Source organism: Nematostella vectensis, chromosome 12, assembly GCF_932526225.1.
Source record: "Nematostella vectensis chromosome 12, jaNemVect1.1, whole genome shotgun sequence".
In the NCBI taxonomy this organism is placed as follows: Eukaryota; Metazoa; Cnidaria; class Anthozoa; order Actiniaria; family Edwardsiidae; genus Nematostella; species Nematostella vectensis.
The window spans coordinates 5,498,712-5,516,202 of record NC_064045.1 but is presented as its reverse complement, the minus strand read 5'-3'; the positions used below and the strand labels follow the sequence as shown (position 1 = coordinate 5,516,202).

The following is a 17,491-nucleotide window of genomic DNA, read 5'->3' as shown; positions in this document are numbered from 1 at the left end:
AAAATGGGCTATAGATTTCCCCATCTATTTTACTTTTATGACTACCAACATCTCAATTATAACTTATTAACTTGTAACGGTTACTTATTATAATCTTATACCTCTTCCTGTAACAATTTCCTTTTTTGTTATCACTGGTGCACGTGATATTATTCTCTTGCGTCTTTGTCACGTGTTTTTCATGTTTTCACGTGTTTTTCTATGTTGCTCACGTGCAGGTGTTTTTCTATGTTGCTCACGTGCACGTGTTTTTCTATGTTGCTCACGTGCACGTGTTGTTCTATGTTGCTCACGTGCAGGTATTTTGTTGCTTGAGAAGCAACTGCTGTCCCAGGAGGCGGAGCCTAAAAGCCATAAGCGCATGCGCACTGAGCATTCTCCGAGCTCAGACACCACTGCTGCCTGGCTTGAGCTGGCAAAGTAAGTTCAATAACTTGGAACAATGAATGCGGTATGTCTAGTTTCTGTTGCTCATGGAAACTCGTATAACAGGTTGTACCGGTCCGTGGAGGAGTTTGATGTGCTTCATGGGATATTCAGTGACCACATAGGAACCAAGCCTATTACCCGGCTTGCACTGGAGGCAGAAGCTCGTGGAGACTATGCGCAGGCGCTTAAAATCTACAATGAGGTAAATTTGGCTCTTGATTCTGCAAAAGCATTAGTCTGGTATATTATAATATAGAAAGGTTATTGACACCTGACCACAAGTCGTGTTTAAAAACTGGTTTGTTCCAAATTAAGTGTCTTAAAACTACACAGTAGATAAAAAATGTCTGTTGGATAAGTTATATCAGAATAGGTAATTTAACAAGTTTCCCATAGTTTTCCGTGGTAAGTTTTTTTTTTTACCATACCACAATATTCGTGGTATACCACGATTTTTTACCATACCACGATATTCGTCACCTTATGATGTTGTGGAGTCACGAGGCGCGTCCCAAATTGTCTCTGAATTTCGTTTCGGCCCCACTTACTTTTAGGGCCCTGTGCCTGAAGAAAAGATGACAGTATAAAAGATAGAGGTATCGTTTAAAGAAATTCTCGATTTTTCGATGTCAAGATAAAGTGATCTGGGCCTTATTTAACGTGACATAGACACATCGAACAAGCATAGATTGTCTATTGGTTTATATTTAGTTGTTATTTTCAGGCCATGTCTTGTGATGATTGGTCGAGCAAGCCCCAGCAACAAGAGGAGGACCTTTGGGATGACGCAAGAATGCAGGTCTGGGGCATCTCTCTCTTGATTCCATTTTAACATGATTACAATAGGAATTTCGTTAATAATACTAATATTGTCATTTTTTATCATACGTTTTTAAGAAGCGTAAATATAGACGTGGTTAACTGGGATAGATTAGGCCTGGCTCATACGTCGCGCTCATGCCGTGCTGTAGATTGTTTGGATCGGGCAAATGGACAGATCAACCTTTGAATCAATTAAGCACGGCACGGCGCTGAATACGTCCACGCCTGTAGCACGACATTCAAGCTTTTGATGTGCTAAGTCAAGTATTTGTTTTACCTTGGTGCATTAGCAAATCACATCAACTCAACTTTGAATACACGCAACCTATTGAGCGCGGCTCATTCTGTGCGACCTTTGGATCAACGTTGAGCCCAATTGTGTAAGTGGGTTGAACTTGTTTGTCCTGTTCAAGTCTTTCGGATGAGACACCCAACCGAGGTCCCTTCTCCTAAAGGTTTGACTCACAATGTAAATGGGACGTTTAAAAAAACCGTGGAAGTGTAGTGAATTGCTCCTGCTCACGGCCCAGCTATTTATCTCTGGAATCAGAGGACGAAGAGCCTCATGGATGAGCCTCAGATGTTATCATCTTCATCGTCGTCGTCGTCATCATCATCATTATCATTATCATTATGTATTTGTGTCGATACAAATAGATTTGGCACGTCAAGAGCCCGACGTATGAATCGGGCCTTAGCGATGGTTTTAGTGGACCTTTTCGCTAATTGGGTACCATTATTATATGTTATCATCTTCATCGTTGTCGTCGTCGTCGTCATCATCATTATTATTATGTATTTGTGTCGATACAAATAGATTCGGCACGTCAAGAGCCCGACGTATGAATCGGGCCTTAGCGATGATTTTAGTGGACCTTTTCGTTAATCGGGTACCATTATTATATATTATCATCTCCATCGTCGTCGTAATCATCATCATTATGTATTTGTGTCGGTACAAATAGATTTGGCACGTCAAGAGCGCGACGTATGAATCGGGCCTTAGCGATGACTTTAGAGGACCTTTTAGTCGCGTATTTCCAGTCTTAGCACTCAACTCATAATTGATTCTATTCCTAGTGCTTCGCTAACCTCGCCAAGTGGGGGGATTTGGAGGAGTACTCAAAAACGGGTGTGGATGACGAGGGAAACCCGCCGGATCTTGACAAGATCTGGACAGATACGTACTTGCAGGTTTGTACGACACCTAGCCAAAGAAGAAAAACGTTAAACTTCTGATTTGCCATGTTTCGTTTATAAACGTGTTTGCTTAAATTTCTTAACCCCCCCCCCCCCCCCACCACCACCACCACCACCTTATCACTTCCTTTTTTAAAGTGCAAGTTACTAATAATTTTCTTGGAACTATTCCACTCCCTTCAATGACTTCGTTCTTTAAAGAGCAAGTTACTAATGCTTTTCTTGGAACTATTCCACTCCCTTCAATGACTTCGTTCTTTAAAGAGCAAGTTACTAATAATTTTCTTGGAACTATTCCACTCCCTTTAAAGGCATTCTTTCTTTAAAGAGCAAGTTACTAATGCTTTTCTCGGGACTCCCGCCCCCGCATCACTTCCTTCTTTGATGTGCAATTGGTTAATGCTTTTCTCGGAACTTCCACCCGCAACCCACCAGCGCAACTTACTAATGATTTCTCGGAATGTTCTTTAGGAACACTACCTACCTTTCATCATGCGCAGTAGTATCAAGTTGATCTGCGAGGGAGAAGAAAGGCCTTGTTTCCTGGAATTTCTGAGGCATTCCATGATGAATGAAGAGAGGAAAGCTTTTCTAGAGGTAACTACAGCTGGAAATCTTTTAAACAATTGAATTCACCTGTGAGATTTTATTATATTTTACTGAAACTATGATATTCTCACTATAGAGAATTTAATATGATATCTGTTAATCAAAGTTTGCTTCGCTGTTCCTTGCGTATCATTTTCATTGTCATATAAGTTGTTTGCTTATTTGTTGGCTTGTTTTAAGAATAATTTGCAATTGCTTGCTATTTGATTGGCAGTTGTAAAATCTCTTGTAGTGGTTTGCTAATTGCTTGGCTTTTACAGAGCCGATATGGGGATGACTTGGCTTTGCTCTTCATTCTTCGGGACGACTACGGTCGCGCACGATATCACGTGACTAATTGCTTCCAGGCGTTTCTCAAGGTGAGATGATTGTCAATGCTCCACAGGATATCCCCGTTGCATGCAGTCATGATAACAAATGGTACCACCCCGTTGTCATGGCAGCATTATGTCGCATGGTATTTTCTTTGGCATGGCGTCATGATGTCACATGGTACCCCCGTTGTCATGACATCGTGATGTCTCATGGTACCCCGTTGTCATCGCAATATGACGTCACACGCTATCTGTTCCAGGACTGGTCTGGGCTGAGTTCCATGATGGTCAGCAGTCGAGCTTCCAAGCTTCAGTCGATACAGAAAATCACGGAAATGCAGGAATTCTTAGAATTCGTGGTTAAAGAAGGTAAACTGTTAAAAAAAAGTTTTTAGGGTTTCATTGCCTAAGGGAGCCAGCCTTTCTTTCACTAAAGCTCACCTTTTTGATGTTCCTTATTTTGTTTGATGAAAAAGAGCTGGTACAGCTATGCTACAGTACAACTAAGCAGCGACAATGAAATCTTTATTTGCATACAGAACAGAAACGCACTTACACATTATCGATTGCTTTTGATCAACACATGCCATCGAAACTTTGCGTGATGTTTTGTTATTTTTGAACTCGATTAAAGCCGCATTGTCACCAGTTTACTTCCGCAGGTCCGACGGAAACCTCAACCGTTAAAAGACAAAAGAATCTATTAAAATCCGATATATTAAACAGGCCATCCGCTCTAAATTATCAATCAGATCCTCAAGGAAACTTCCAATAAACACTCTGCTTTCAATATTTTGAAATATTTTTCGCGTTTTCCGTTAAAAATCATCGGATATTGTTACGTAATCGACCGGAAGTAAACTGGTGACAATGCGGCTTTAATTCATGTTTATTACGCAGAGAACTTTTGCGGAACAGGAGCGCTGGAAGACCTTTTCTCCCGGTGGTCTGTGCGCTTTCCCAACTCTAAACTCCATCCAATCAGCGTCTGGGATGACGTTATCACAAACAGGTGTGCCAATTAGATACTGCTTCTACAATCAGCCAACCCATAATGCATCAGAAACGACCCATTCTAATGAATCCATGTATGTTTGATTTTCGTAAAGTATTGGGATTATAACTTTTGTGTTTCAAATGTTTGACGGACCTGCTGAGGATGAAGAAAACAAGTCCGACTCAAACCTCCGTGGCCTAAGTAATTTTCAAACACGCTCATTAAAATATATAATGACAAGGAGTTGCTAATGCAGGCTGCTTTTATGAATTCGAGTTTTGTAAAGCTAGAGAGATGCGAAGATCTAATCTAGAAAGGGTTGGTAGGCGTGTCGACGGTACTACCTCTTCACCAGAGCACTTTATATTATTTAAACTATTCAACTCATTATACACATGCCAAGATTCAGTAAGTGTCTGTTCATATGTCACAGGTCTGTCTACATGAGCAAATTTTTCGCGAGATTTGAGATGGTGAATGGAGGCGGTAGCAGGTAAGTAGCTCATAGCCATTATAATCACACTTGAAACAGGAGTCAACTTTCTCGATGCAACCTAAATAATGCAAGCCAGCGGACCAATTGTCCAGTTTCGAATTCCACTGTGCCCGCTGGTCATTGGAGGCAAAAATACAGTGCGAGTCTTGGTTTAAAGTTATCGGTACTGCGAGAACATGGAAAAATCTTTTATTGTTTTTGTTTCTTCCTGAGCCCTAGGAGATTATAACTGGTACGTATGTTTAAAATTTGTCCCAAATTGAAGCTCACATTTTAATTTACATCCTTAGTACGTTTGTCCAACGTAATTGTGACTGAGCAAGCTAAACATCTTGACATGGTCTTGATAATTTTCTTTCACAAGAGAAACTGGTGTACTGGAATTAAGACTTGAGAATTGATGTAAGCTTGTGTGCTTGGAATTAGGCATACAGGGAAACCATGTGAAACTGGCTAGCCATTTTCGTTCTCATCATCATTGTCGTCGTCGTCGTCGTCATCATCATCATCTTCACCAGCATCGTCGTCGTCATCATCATCATCACCAGCATCGTAGTCGTCGTTGTTGCCGCCGTTGTTGTTGTTGTTGTTGTTATTATTACTATTATTTTTATTATAAGGGACCAATGGCTCATGTTCTTTTGACTGTGCGTTTAAAGAAGAATATTTGGCCTGACTGTATGTGTTTATAGGCCCGACTCTATGGATGTTGATGGGGAGTGGTCTTGCCCTAGTGTTGATGCGCTTAGAGAAAGAATCACTCGAGAGGAAGTCGCTCTGCAGCTCAAAATGGTCCAAGCCGCCAGAGAACAGGTAAAGTTAAACAGCAAACGAGAATGCGCTTTGTGCGTTGCCTAGTACATTTGACACTTCTACAAGCACTGGCTTTAGGACTAACTTTAGGTACTAACTCTTCTCTATGTTGACCTCTTGCATTCTTCCATTGTGTGTAAAAATACAATTGGCATCACGGGCTCTAGGATAGTCTCACTCCAAAATTATTTAGTAATGCATTGAGATTACAAGGATTACATAGCTAATGTATAAGTAAGACCCGGTTTATACGTGTCGTGCCGAATCTAATTTTCAATTTGTATCGACACAAATAGATTGGGTTCAAGATTGATTCAGACGTAGTACTAAATAAGTCGCGCTTAATTTATTGTGAATAAAAGTTGAGTTTTGATACAGAGTTTCTGTTGCACAAAATAAAATAAAAAATATATGGTATTTGATTTTGTACATCAAAAAATCGACGTTTGAATCGGTGTCGTGCTTTTGACGTGCAGCACGACTACTGCAGTCGCGCTTAGTGCCTTGCTGAACTCAATTCTCTCTTGTCGAATGGAATTATTCGTTGAACTATTAGATTTTAGATCAACTATTACATATAACAATTAGATTCTGCACGGCAGAATCTAACGTATGAATCGAGCCTAAGGGTTAGTCACAAAAAGCATGTAACTTGTTCAAGTATGATAACGTTTTCCACATTTGTTTTGTCTTTCCAGTCCAATTTCCCGGTTGCTCATCGGTATCTACGAGAATCCCTCAAATCCATCAAAGACGTGAGTATATCGTACCTAAGGCTCCGTTGAGGCAATGTTTTAAACACGCTTTGAATGTCAGCGAGGTGCAGATTTGACTAAACAGGCGTTTACCCGGTGTTTTATAGCCGCCATCTTGGATTTTGAGCAAAAATGAAAAACGAGGGGGGAGGAGGCCTTTTTTCATTTTTGCTCAATCGCCACGAATCGCTCGAGGCCGGTATTTCGCTATAAAATCACCGGGTAAACGCCTGCATTACAGGCTAACATTTGACAAGATAAGAACTTTGTCATATTTTGCAAATTTAGGACGCCTGTTAAGTACAAAAAGTGCAATACTTTTTAGCTCGTTATAAAACTCTTTTCCATCCTGGCCATCCAAGATAAGCTTTTGGTTTTTGTGGTAATTGTTGAAATATTGGTTAAATGAAAATCACACCTGATTGCTAAGATGGACCCGTTTCTCTTCTCGCTGTTTAAAAATCACAGGTAAAAATTCAACGTGGTGTTGATTAGGGCTGGTAGCGCTGGGAAATTCACGTTATAATACGTTCAAATGTTTGTTTACACCGCTAACGATGTTAAAATACAGACGTTTCGAAGCTACTGCCTCTCCATCAGTGTCTAAAAGCAACTGAAAGATTGAGCGCGCGTGTATTTAAAATGCGCGAGCAAAACAAAATGCAGGCGCTTGTTTAAAAATCACACGTCGTAGCGGTGCTGTTTGTCTGGTCAAGCGATTTGCTCACATTGCCCACATGGTAGGTCTTGCATGGGGACGAGAACCTTCACGTGAAGTGGACCCACGCTTACGCCGTCACACAACAGAAGAAAGCGCATGGACTCATGGCGATTGACGCTGTACAGACTGCGTTGAGTACCGTGAGCAAGCTGGGTAAGCCATCGATGTACTCTTACAAAACGATTGCCCTTTCGGATTTTTTTTCGTTTCGATCCTCTCAACTGACAACTGTGAAGTCGTAGCCTGCTAGCCGGCTCTCATTCGGGCTTATTCGGAAATGTTTTGTTTTCCCCAATATAACGAAAACAAAACATTTAGTCTGAATAGCCACGAATGAGTGGCGGCTATTAGCAGGCTAGTGAAGTCGTTACGGGAATTGAGTTGTACATTTATCATTGATTGTCAAAGTGGCCGTCATAATTTTTTTTTCTGGTCATTATACCTAACCCCTTGATTGCTGCTTCAGATTCCCACACTGACAGTAATACCCTGGCAAATGACCCGGTCATAGCATTACGTCATCACATTCTGAGGAGCCGCTGCTTTGATATCCTCACCGATGCGATCGCAGGCGCAGGTAGGTCAACGTTAGCTACGTACAAGCTCATCTGTGTGTAACAGCGCCGTAGCAGGCCTCGAAATATTGGAGGGGGGGACACGATACAGAAACTTTAGGAAAATATTGGGGCATGGCCACTTTCCTACTTGAATGAGTACGTGACACGTGACAAGGAGTATGTGACACATGACAAGGAGTATGTTACACATGACAAGGAGTACGTGACACATGACAATGAGTATGTGACACATGACAATGAGTACGTGACACATGACAAGGAGTACGTGACACATGACAAGGAGTACGTGACACATGACAAGGAGTACGTGACACATGACAAGGAGTACGTGACACATGACAAGGAGTACGTGACACATGACAAGGAGTACGTGACACATGACAAGGAGTACGTGACACATGACAAGGAGTACGTGACACATGACGAGGAGTACGTGACACATGACGAGGAGTACGTGACACATGACGAGGAGTACGTGACACATGACGAGGAGTACGTGACACATGACGAGGAGTACGTGACACATGACGAGGAGTACGTGACACATGACGAGGAGTACGTGACACATGACGAGGAGTACGTGACACATGACGAGGAGTACGTGACACATGACGAGGAGTACGTGACACATGACAAGGAGTACGTGACACATGACAAGGAGTATGTGACACAAATATTGTCGGGGCACATCATTCAGTCCACAAAAGCAAAAAAAATAGATGTACCATTCTAGCCATGTGTTTTATTTTCTTATTTTGGTTAGCTAAAACAGGTTCTAATATATTTGGTCATTGAATCCCAGATTTCTTCATATTATAGGTTCAAAATATCTAGTATCTTTTAAGCTTTCTATTGCTTTTACCTGCTTCTGTCTTCAGAGAGTGTAGTTTTGTCAGCTCTTGGTGACAGCAACATGCAGCGACTGGGGGAAGCTTGTGGCTGCGGCGGAGACGTCTCTCAAGAGAAGGTGTGTCTAACTTGTAGACAAGATGGACCCCAGGAACGTTTAGCAAGCCAGGCCAAGGGGGTTGCTTTGCAATAGATGACTTGCACTAAGGAATTACGTGATTCTTTGGTGGCAAATTCGTACGCTCTCAAAAAGTCGCGCGATTTCTTGGTGGAAGTCGCCCATTTATATCAATCATCTGATTAATCATCTTTTCTTGTTTGTGTGAGTCATTCGATAGATAATCTTGTTCCTGTATTTTGTGAGTCAGTTGATAAATCATCTTGTTTCTGTATTGTGTAAAATAATAAATTATATTGTTCCTGTATTGTATAAGTTAACAAATCATATTGTTCCTGTATTGTGTAAGTTGATAAATCAGTTAGTTGATAAATCATATTGTTCCTGTATTGTGTAAGTGGATCGATCATATTGTTCCTGTATTGTGTAAGTTGATCGATCATATTGTTCCTGTATTGTGTAAGTTGATAAATCAGCCAGTTGATAAATCATATTGTTCCTGTATTGTGTTAAGTGGATCGATCATATTGTTCCTGTATTGTGTAAGTTGATCGATCATATTGTTCCTGTTTTGTGTAAGTGGATCGATCATATTGTTCCTGTATTGTGTAAGTTGATCGATCATATTGTTTCTGTATTGTGTAAGTGGATCGATCATATTGTTCCTGTATTGTGTAAGTGGATCGATCATATTGTTCCTGTATTGTGTAAGTTGATAAATCAGTCAGTTGATCGATCATATTGTTCCTGTATTGTGTAAGTGGATCGATCATATTGTTCCTGTATTGTGTAAGTTGATCGATCATATTGTTCCTGTTTTGTGTAAGTGGATCGATCATATTGTTCCTGTATTGTGTAAGTTGATTGATCATATTGTTCCTGTATTGTGTAAGTTGATAAATCAGCCAGTTGATAAATCATATTGTTCCTGTATTGTGTTAAGTGGATCGATCATATTGTTCCTGTATTGTGTAAGTTGATAAATCAGCCAGTTGATAAATCATACTGTCCCTGTAATGTTTGCTTACAGATCGTGAGCCAGTTGATTACTCGCTCCTTCACCTCGCTCCAAGAAGCTAACAAAGCCGCCAAACAGGCTGCGACTTCCAGTAGTGATGGGAGCACTACCTGTATGGTGGAGGCGATGATGGCAATGGTGCCATTCTGTGATCGCGCGCTGCGCAGAAAAGAAGATGGTAAATTTATCCAGAATTGCGTTGTTAAAACAAACCCTGGTTGTAGAATTAGTTTAAAAATTGTGTAATATTAATATTTTATTTTTGTTTCAGATTCCGATTGTGCGCCCGAAATCGACATCCAGGTATTTCTTGTACTCCTTTCTTGTTCTGCTATTATTTTATGTTGAAATGATTCCGTTGCCATGTTGTTGTGCTGGCTCGGAAAAAAAGTAAACTTTAAACATCAATACTGAAAAAAATTGAGATCATCCGAAATTGGGTTGTCAACGGCATGTGAGGACAGTAACAACCAATACAAGAAGAGAAGCAAATAATTCAATAATGAATAAAATCAAAAAATAAGGAATTATAAATAATAACAATGAATACGATGGGACCGGGTGGGTTTCAAAATGAAGATTAGGGGAGGCTATTCTAGATATACACGCAAGAAGATTAAATGTTATGTGCATGGACACTAGAAATGAGCAATGAGGATTGACAGTGTTGCTTTGTGAGCTAGATCTAGTAGGATGTACGGAATTATATGTTAAGATATCTCAAGAGTCCATCTTGCTGATGAATCCTCCTAAGACAGGTCGTTTGTTCATTTTCTTGCAGTTCGTAGAAAGCGACGGCCCTTCTTTCATTATTTCCCCATTTGGTCTTCACTATGAATTTGTTTTCCAGCGTTTCCCGGAGTTCGTAGTTCGTTACGTGCTGAAGGCAATGGAGCATGGGTCAGAGGAGGCCCGTAACCGGTTTCCAAGGCTGCTTCAGATAGTTGAGCTTTACCCTCATACCCTCGACAGCTTCGTCAAAAAGGTCTGATTTGTGATTTTTTTTCTCAAATTATAATCCTCCTTAATGTACTTATCATTGTTTTTCGTGGATTGGGTAAGAAGAGTAAAATCCGATTTAGACGGCGCGATTTAGTCGTATGCGTCCTTTCTACTTCATGCCTTGAATTAAACACTACGACGTTTGTAGTCGAGCATCATAGCGGAGTCGTAGGCTTATTTACACTCTAAGGCTCGAGTTGTAAAAGGGTCGCATACAACTAAATCTTGCTGTCTAAATCAGCCTTTAGCCAGTGCGAAACACTTCATAGTGCCCATTTTTTGATCGCCTTTAGAAGTCCGGAAAAGCTTAAACGTTTTTTTTAATTAGAGCTGCACTCAGATTTGCTGAAAGAAAAAAAGAATTGGAAAAGATTTGGCCACCATATAAATTGACCAAATGGTTTACAAAGTCTCATTTTAAGCTTTTAATATAATGTTTTACTTTAGAACGTCTAAATGAAATTAATTAATTCCAATGAAATAGTGTTTGATTGAAACTTGATAATGTTTGATTGACAGGTTAACCCTATTCAGACCGGGCTTTTTGGGGCTTCCTCTGACCAGGCCGGGGGGGGGGGGGGGGGGGGGGCATCCGTAACTTTTGAACCATTGGAGCTATTATGACCAAATTTTCAAAGAATCATTATCTGACAAAGAGGAACAAAATAATATATTGTGTTGCTATGGCATTATGACGTCATTTAAGGACATTTGGTTATGAATAGCCTATCTTTCGAAACCTTTGCATCCAAAATCCAAATAAGTTATCATAATCAGTTCGTATTCAAAAAGCGACCGATATTCTTCCAAAAAAATGTCTTTGTGACGTAACGGTGACGTCACTTAAGTGAGCAGAAACGGGCAATATTTCTGTTTTTTTAGATGTGTATTTCTGTATGTCTGTTTTCGATAATCTTGCAGTAGACATATATTATTAGTGACACTGTTTCTATGACAACAATATATGACACCTGTGACGTCATTGATTGGCATGGTACTTCTAATATAGCATAAGTTTGCAACTGGACTCTTAATTAAAGTAATAATTTAAATATCTTTTCCAATAATGTTTTTTCTACTTTTTATTTAAAATAGAGAAATATAAAAAAAGATTTTGTCAAATTTAGATGTTAGTTTTTAAAAAAAAACAACGATTTTTAGCTAATTATGTGACATCAGCATCCGCCATCTTGGATCCGCCATCTTGGATTTAATGAAAATTATTTATTTTAATAAATAAAAACTGGGTGGCTGAAGCTTTTTGACAATATTTAATCTTCGTTTCAAGTTGTATTAATGATTTCAGGTGGATATTAATGTTTTTTTGCTATTTCTACAAGCACTATTTCGAGAAGGTCAAAAATGGAAAAAAAACACCCCTTCCCCCCTAAAATAGAGATGTAATTTTTTATTGTGTTTTTTCAAAACTTGGTATAAAACGTTTATATGACATGGATTTACGTTGAGCGCGTCGTATTGATAGTTGATCTTAACGACTTATTCAAAATTTTATTTACACCAAACTGATCCCAGATAAATTCTAGAAAAAATCGAATTTCAATGCTCTTACCCTACTAGTTCAAAAATTATTACAGATCAAAGGTTCTGGGGGCCTCAAAAGCCCTCCCCCCCCTCCCCCCCCGGTCTGAATAGGGTTAAGTCTAGTTACTATTAGATAGTGTTTAATTGACAGGATAAGTTTAGTTCTTATTGGATAAGGTTTGATTTAAAGGTAAGTCTGGTTCCTATGGGATAGTGTATGATTGACATGTTAAGTCTAGTTACTATTGGATAATTTTTGATTGTCAGGTGGAGACTGTCCCGTGCTGGATGTTCATCGGCTGGATCAACCAGATGGTTGCATTGATGGACAAGAAGGAGGCGCGTGCGGTTCACGGAATTGTGACGGAAATCGCGAAAAACTACCCTCAGGTTATAAATAGTGATCCTAGTTGAAAACACCTGTGCCGGGTTCCAAGAATCATGAAACCCTTATGTTTTTAACCACTAATTGTTTCTGCATCATGGGCCGGTTCCCGGAAAGAAGGTGAACGCTTACCCAGGGACTAAAGCCCTTTTTATCCGATCAAGTGTCAAGATAACCGTATTTATCCCTGGGTTAGCGCTGGGAACCGGCGCTCTATGTCTTTCATATGATTCTCATCCTTATGCATTTTGTATTTGGTTTGCCAGGCGTTGTGTTACGCGTTCAAGGTCAGTAGCGAGCAGTTTGTGTTTGACAGCAGCCCCGAGGGTAACACCAATAGGAAAGCGGTTGAGAGGTGAGATACTGCCTACCACATTACACACCAATAGCGCGACGAACAAATGCTCGGGCGAAAACACCCTCGGGAAGCCAGGGCGTCGAGTTCACAGGCGCCAGAACGTGAGAACAAGGCCCCCGGAGGGGGAGGGGTAGGGCGGTAGAGATGTCGCTGACCTCGACTTCCTGGGCACCCGAGGATTGGGCGAAAATGCACCCGATTCTTTTGGTTGCTAAACTGTTATTATTATATGGTACTATTTTGATTAGAAAATTCACATTTTTTTATACACAGTAGTAAAATGTAATTTTAGAGCATTAGGAAAGACATCACTTTCACTGGATGTACATAAAAGCGACTATAGATTTTGTTTGATTTGCAACCAGAACTCTTGGACAGATCGCTTTTGCGACTACCAGTAAACTTTTGTCTTACAACTTTATTAGCTAATAGCTAATATTAGCTTAATATCTTATTTCCTTGAAATAGACTAAGAACACCTTGGGCTTACTGCAACCATTGATCCCCTGATGGTAAATGTAAGAATTGATGAGTGTTTGTTTTTAGAATACGAAAGTTGCTTGAGTCGCCGCTTATGGACAGTTTTATCGCCGCACTGGAGCAACTTCATAACCCCGAAATGGCTTTCAAGGTAGTGCTAGAAATTAGCGAATGTCCTTGGAATGTCTAGCTTTACAAGTTTTTGGTTGAAAGCGGGTATTCGTACCAAAGCACCTGGGGTGGGTGGGTGGTGGGGGGGGGGGGTGTGTTAGGTGGATAGATAATCTTGAAGGGAGGAAAATGTGGAACATATATGATGGCGTGTAATGGCAAGAAAGGGGATGACAAAAACAAATATATAGAGTTACAAAATGGAAAGGTGGGATATTTCTTAGAGCTCTTCGAAATGTAAAGCAACCTTACGTGTATTCTAGCACAAGGTTTATCATCAGGAGGTAAGACCAGGTACTAGTCAAATGCGAAGGGGAGGAATAAAACTGGGAGCCGAGGGATGCTAGGGGGTGGGAGGAAAGATGGAGAAGGTCTAGTGAGAAAGGAGTTCGCATTTGAGACGTGTTTCAAAGTGAATGAGTGGCTAGCCAGAAATTAGCTAATGTCCTTGGAATGTCTAGCTTTACAAGTTGTAGTAGCTGGAACGTTAATTTTCCGATTACATTTTTGTTCGGAAGATCCAAAAGGATTTAGAAGAGTAACCGATTAAGACCCTTCAACTTAATTACTTAGATCCTTCAATGTCATCTATCAGCTTTATGATTTACTAGTATCTATCAACAGGTAGACATTCACTATCCTCTATCAACTTCATTAGAACCAAGATGCTTGAGTGTAGAATTGGATACTCTCTTTTCCATGGCCTGTATGTTATTGAGACCCGTTCCTTAGGTAATCACTTGATTAAAACACAGGACTGGTGCGATGGAGAAATCAAACAGTTACTTCAAACAAAAAACAAGAAGGCCATCAAAGAAGCGTTTCGTAGTATCTACAAGCAGCTTTTTGACTCGAGCGTCAACAGAGCTACAGACTCGTCACAGCCGGCAGCAGAAGAAATGGGACCTTTTAGGAAGAAATTCTCCAAGGTAAGTCTTCAGCTTTTGTTATTTATGTCATGGCGAGGATGCTGCTTCTTGTTATAATGATGATGATGACAATTCATAGATTCGACATGTCAATCACGCGCGCACGAATAGCCAATCAGGAAAGAGATGGTGCAATAACAGCCATGTGGTCCCACAAATGTCCCACAAAAAGTCGGCAATCGACGCCGAAAATGATTGGTTTGAGATATTTTTCTGCGAATCTGGACGAGCAAGTAAGCATTTTCCGGTCAGCGTAGAAAGTGCTGGATTCGTGCCTTTCCATTCAACAACCAAACTCGTAGTTATCTATTTCGATGCTTCATTCTCACAAGATATTCACCAAGCTTGGACAACAAGACAAGTTTCCATCATGTTAGGTTACTGTGTTTTATTTTCCAAGTCGCAGGAAAACCCTTATAAACGTCTGTATTTAAAATAACTCCGAGCAGGACTCGCTGACCTCATCCGACATGTACAATTTGTGGGACATTTGGGTTGCACTTCGCTGGCTTCTATTTGCTGCTTTCTGATTGGGTATTCGTGCGCGCGTCAGATCTATGAATGACAGGGTCGGCAAGAACTATGATTTATCTCCCAATAATAGTCTTCTCATGATGATAACTATGATTTATCCCCCAATAGTAGTCTTCTCATGATGATAACTATGATTTATCCCCCAATAATAGTCTTCTCATGATGGTAACTATGATTTATCCCCCAATAATAGTCTTCTCATGATGATAACTATGATTTATCCCACAATAATAGTCTTCTCATGATGATAACTATGATTTATCCCCCAATAGTAGTCTTCTCATGATGATAACTATGATTTATCCCCCAATAATAGTCTTCTCATGATGATAACTATGATTTATCCCCCAATAATAGTCTTCTCATGATGATAACTATGATTTATCCTCCAATAATAGTCTTCTCATGATGATAACTATGATTTATCCCCCAATAATAGTCTTCTCATGATGATAACTATGATTTATCCCACAATAATAGTCTTCTTATGATGATAACTATGTCAGCCCGGTGTTTAATTATATCTATGATGGGGATGACTTATCAAAATACCGGTTTCGAGCGGTGATTTTTGTATGCAGGGTTAGGAGTATTGGTATATTTTGTTCTGGGTTTGGTTGGTTTTGGTGGCGATTCTAAAGACTAGACATAATTTGAAATGTGTGCATTGTTCTATTGTAGGAGCATGCGTCGAGGTTTGAGAATATATTCGGTAAAGACGGCGAGAAGCTTGTAAATATGTCACTTAAGGTAAAAAAAACACGTCTCGATTAACATTTTTGCTTTTTTATTTTTTTTGTTGTTTTTTTATTTTGTTATTCCCTGTTTATGCTATTTTTTCCAGGAATTTGGACCAGAGACCGCGAAACTTAAACAGCAGATGGTCTCTAAACCCCCAGGAAATCTCAAGGAGTATTCGCCATGGTTGACAAATTTCCAGGCTGACTCCCACGCGCAGAAGCTGGAGGTGCCGGGTAGGTGGCCTTGTAGGGAGCAATAAATATCGGGGATTGTATGGTGATACATCATAACACATTCCGGTTATTTCATAACCGCAGCACATGACACCCATTTTAAATGAAACATCAGGCGATCACCCATCCAAGTACTTACCACGCACAATCGAGCTTAACTTCAGTGATCGGACAAAAGCCGGTATTTTCATGATCGTATACCGGGCGAGCTATCAGGGGCGACAGCATTCATCAGTAACGTTTGCTGCAATTTACAATATTCTACGAGCTCTTGTCAATAATGTTCAACTTCTATTCCACATTTTGCTTTCCGTCATTTAAACTAACGCAACTGTATTTAGAACGTTTTGATTGACGAGAGCGTGATTAGTGGGGAAGTGATTAGAATGTATTTCAGTACTGGCCAATAAAAACGTTTCAAGAAATTTGAATGACGGAAGCCAGAGGGCTATTTCAGCTGTTGGAAATCATCGGTGAGAGTTCGCAGAACATTGAAAACTTCAGTAAATTGATGTTTCTCTGCAGGTCAGTACACCGGTCAGAGCAAACCGATGCCTGAATACCACGTGAATATCGCAGGGTTTGACGAAAAGGTACCCTTACTCTCTCAGCGGTGAGAGGCCGACACGCTAACACACTATAGCGGTGAGAGGCCGACACGCTAACACACTAGAGCGGCGAGAGGCCGACACGCTAACACTCTAAAGCGGTGAGAGGCCGACACGCTAACACACTCGAGCGGCGAGAGGCCGACACGCTAACACACTAAAGCGGTGAGAGGCCGACACGCTAACATACTAGAGCGGTGAGAGGTCGACACGCTAACACTCTAAAGCTGTGAGAGGCCGACACGCTAACACACAAGAGCGGTGAGAAGCCGACACGCTACCACACTAAAGCGGTGAGAGGCCGACACGCTAACATACTAGAGCGGTGAGAGGCCGACACGCTACCACACTAGAGCGGTGAGAGGCCGACACGCTAACATACTAGAGCGGTGAGAGGCCGACACGCTAACATACTAGAGCGGCGAGAGGCCGACACGCTAACATACTAGCGGTGAGGCCGACACGCTAACACACTAAAGCGGTGAGAGGCCGACACGCTAACATACTAGCGGTGAGGCCGACACGCTAACATACTAGCGGTGAGAGGCCGACACGCTAACATACTAGAGCGGCGAGAGGCCGACACGCTAACACACTAGAGCGGTGAGAGGCCGACGCGCTAACGCACCAAAGCGGTGAGAGGCCGACATGCTAACACACTAGAGCGGTGAGAGGCCGACACGCTTACATACTAGAGCGGTGAGAAGCCGACACGCTAACACTCTAAAGCTGTGAGAGGCCGACACGCTAACACACAAGAGCGGTGAGAGGCCGACACGCTAACACACA

The 17,491-nt window shown here is 41.0% G+C and overlaps 1 protein-coding gene across 6 annotated transcripts in view; it reads left to right on the top strand.

Annotated features, from left to right (window-relative positions):
* Positions 1 to 17,491, top strand: part of LOC5505605 (DNA-dependent protein kinase catalytic subunit) — a 93,465-nt gene that overhangs the window by 63,996 nt on the left and 11,978 nt on the right. For all 6 annotated transcript variants that reach the window (XM_048720238.1, XM_048720240.1, XM_048720239.1 and 3 more), the window contains 24 exons: positions 300 to 420; positions 493 to 631; positions 1,154 to 1,228; positions 2,332 to 2,445; positions 2,923 to 3,048; positions 3,321 to 3,419; positions 3,635 to 3,743; positions 4,275 to 4,386; positions 4,805 to 4,864; positions 5,560 to 5,680; positions 6,379 to 6,435; positions 7,180 to 7,309; positions 7,623 to 7,733; positions 8,613 to 8,701; positions 9,732 to 9,897; positions 9,991 to 10,022; positions 10,570 to 10,704; positions 12,531 to 12,653; positions 12,915 to 13,003; positions 13,553 to 13,637; positions 14,413 to 14,586; positions 15,802 to 15,870; positions 15,965 to 16,094; positions 16,620 to 16,687. In XM_048720238.1, the coding sequence (XP_048576195.1) occupies positions 300 to 420; positions 493 to 631; positions 1,154 to 1,228; positions 2,332 to 2,445; positions 2,923 to 3,048; positions 3,321 to 3,419; positions 3,635 to 3,743; positions 4,275 to 4,386; positions 4,805 to 4,864; positions 5,560 to 5,680; positions 6,379 to 6,435; positions 7,180 to 7,309; positions 7,623 to 7,733; positions 8,613 to 8,701; positions 9,732 to 9,897; positions 9,991 to 10,022; positions 10,570 to 10,704; positions 12,531 to 12,653; positions 12,915 to 13,003; positions 13,553 to 13,637; positions 14,413 to 14,586; positions 15,802 to 15,870; positions 15,965 to 16,094; positions 16,620 to 16,687 (2,534 nt within the window). The remainder of the gene's footprint in view (positions 1 to 299; positions 421 to 492; positions 632 to 1,153; positions 1,229 to 2,331; positions 2,446 to 2,922; positions 3,049 to 3,320; positions 3,420 to 3,634; positions 3,744 to 4,274; positions 4,387 to 4,804; positions 4,865 to 5,559; positions 5,681 to 6,378; positions 6,436 to 7,179; positions 7,310 to 7,622; positions 7,734 to 8,612; positions 8,702 to 9,731; positions 9,898 to 9,990; positions 10,023 to 10,569; positions 10,705 to 12,530; positions 12,654 to 12,914; positions 13,004 to 13,552; positions 13,638 to 14,412; positions 14,587 to 15,801; positions 15,871 to 15,964; positions 16,095 to 16,619; positions 16,688 to 17,491) is intronic.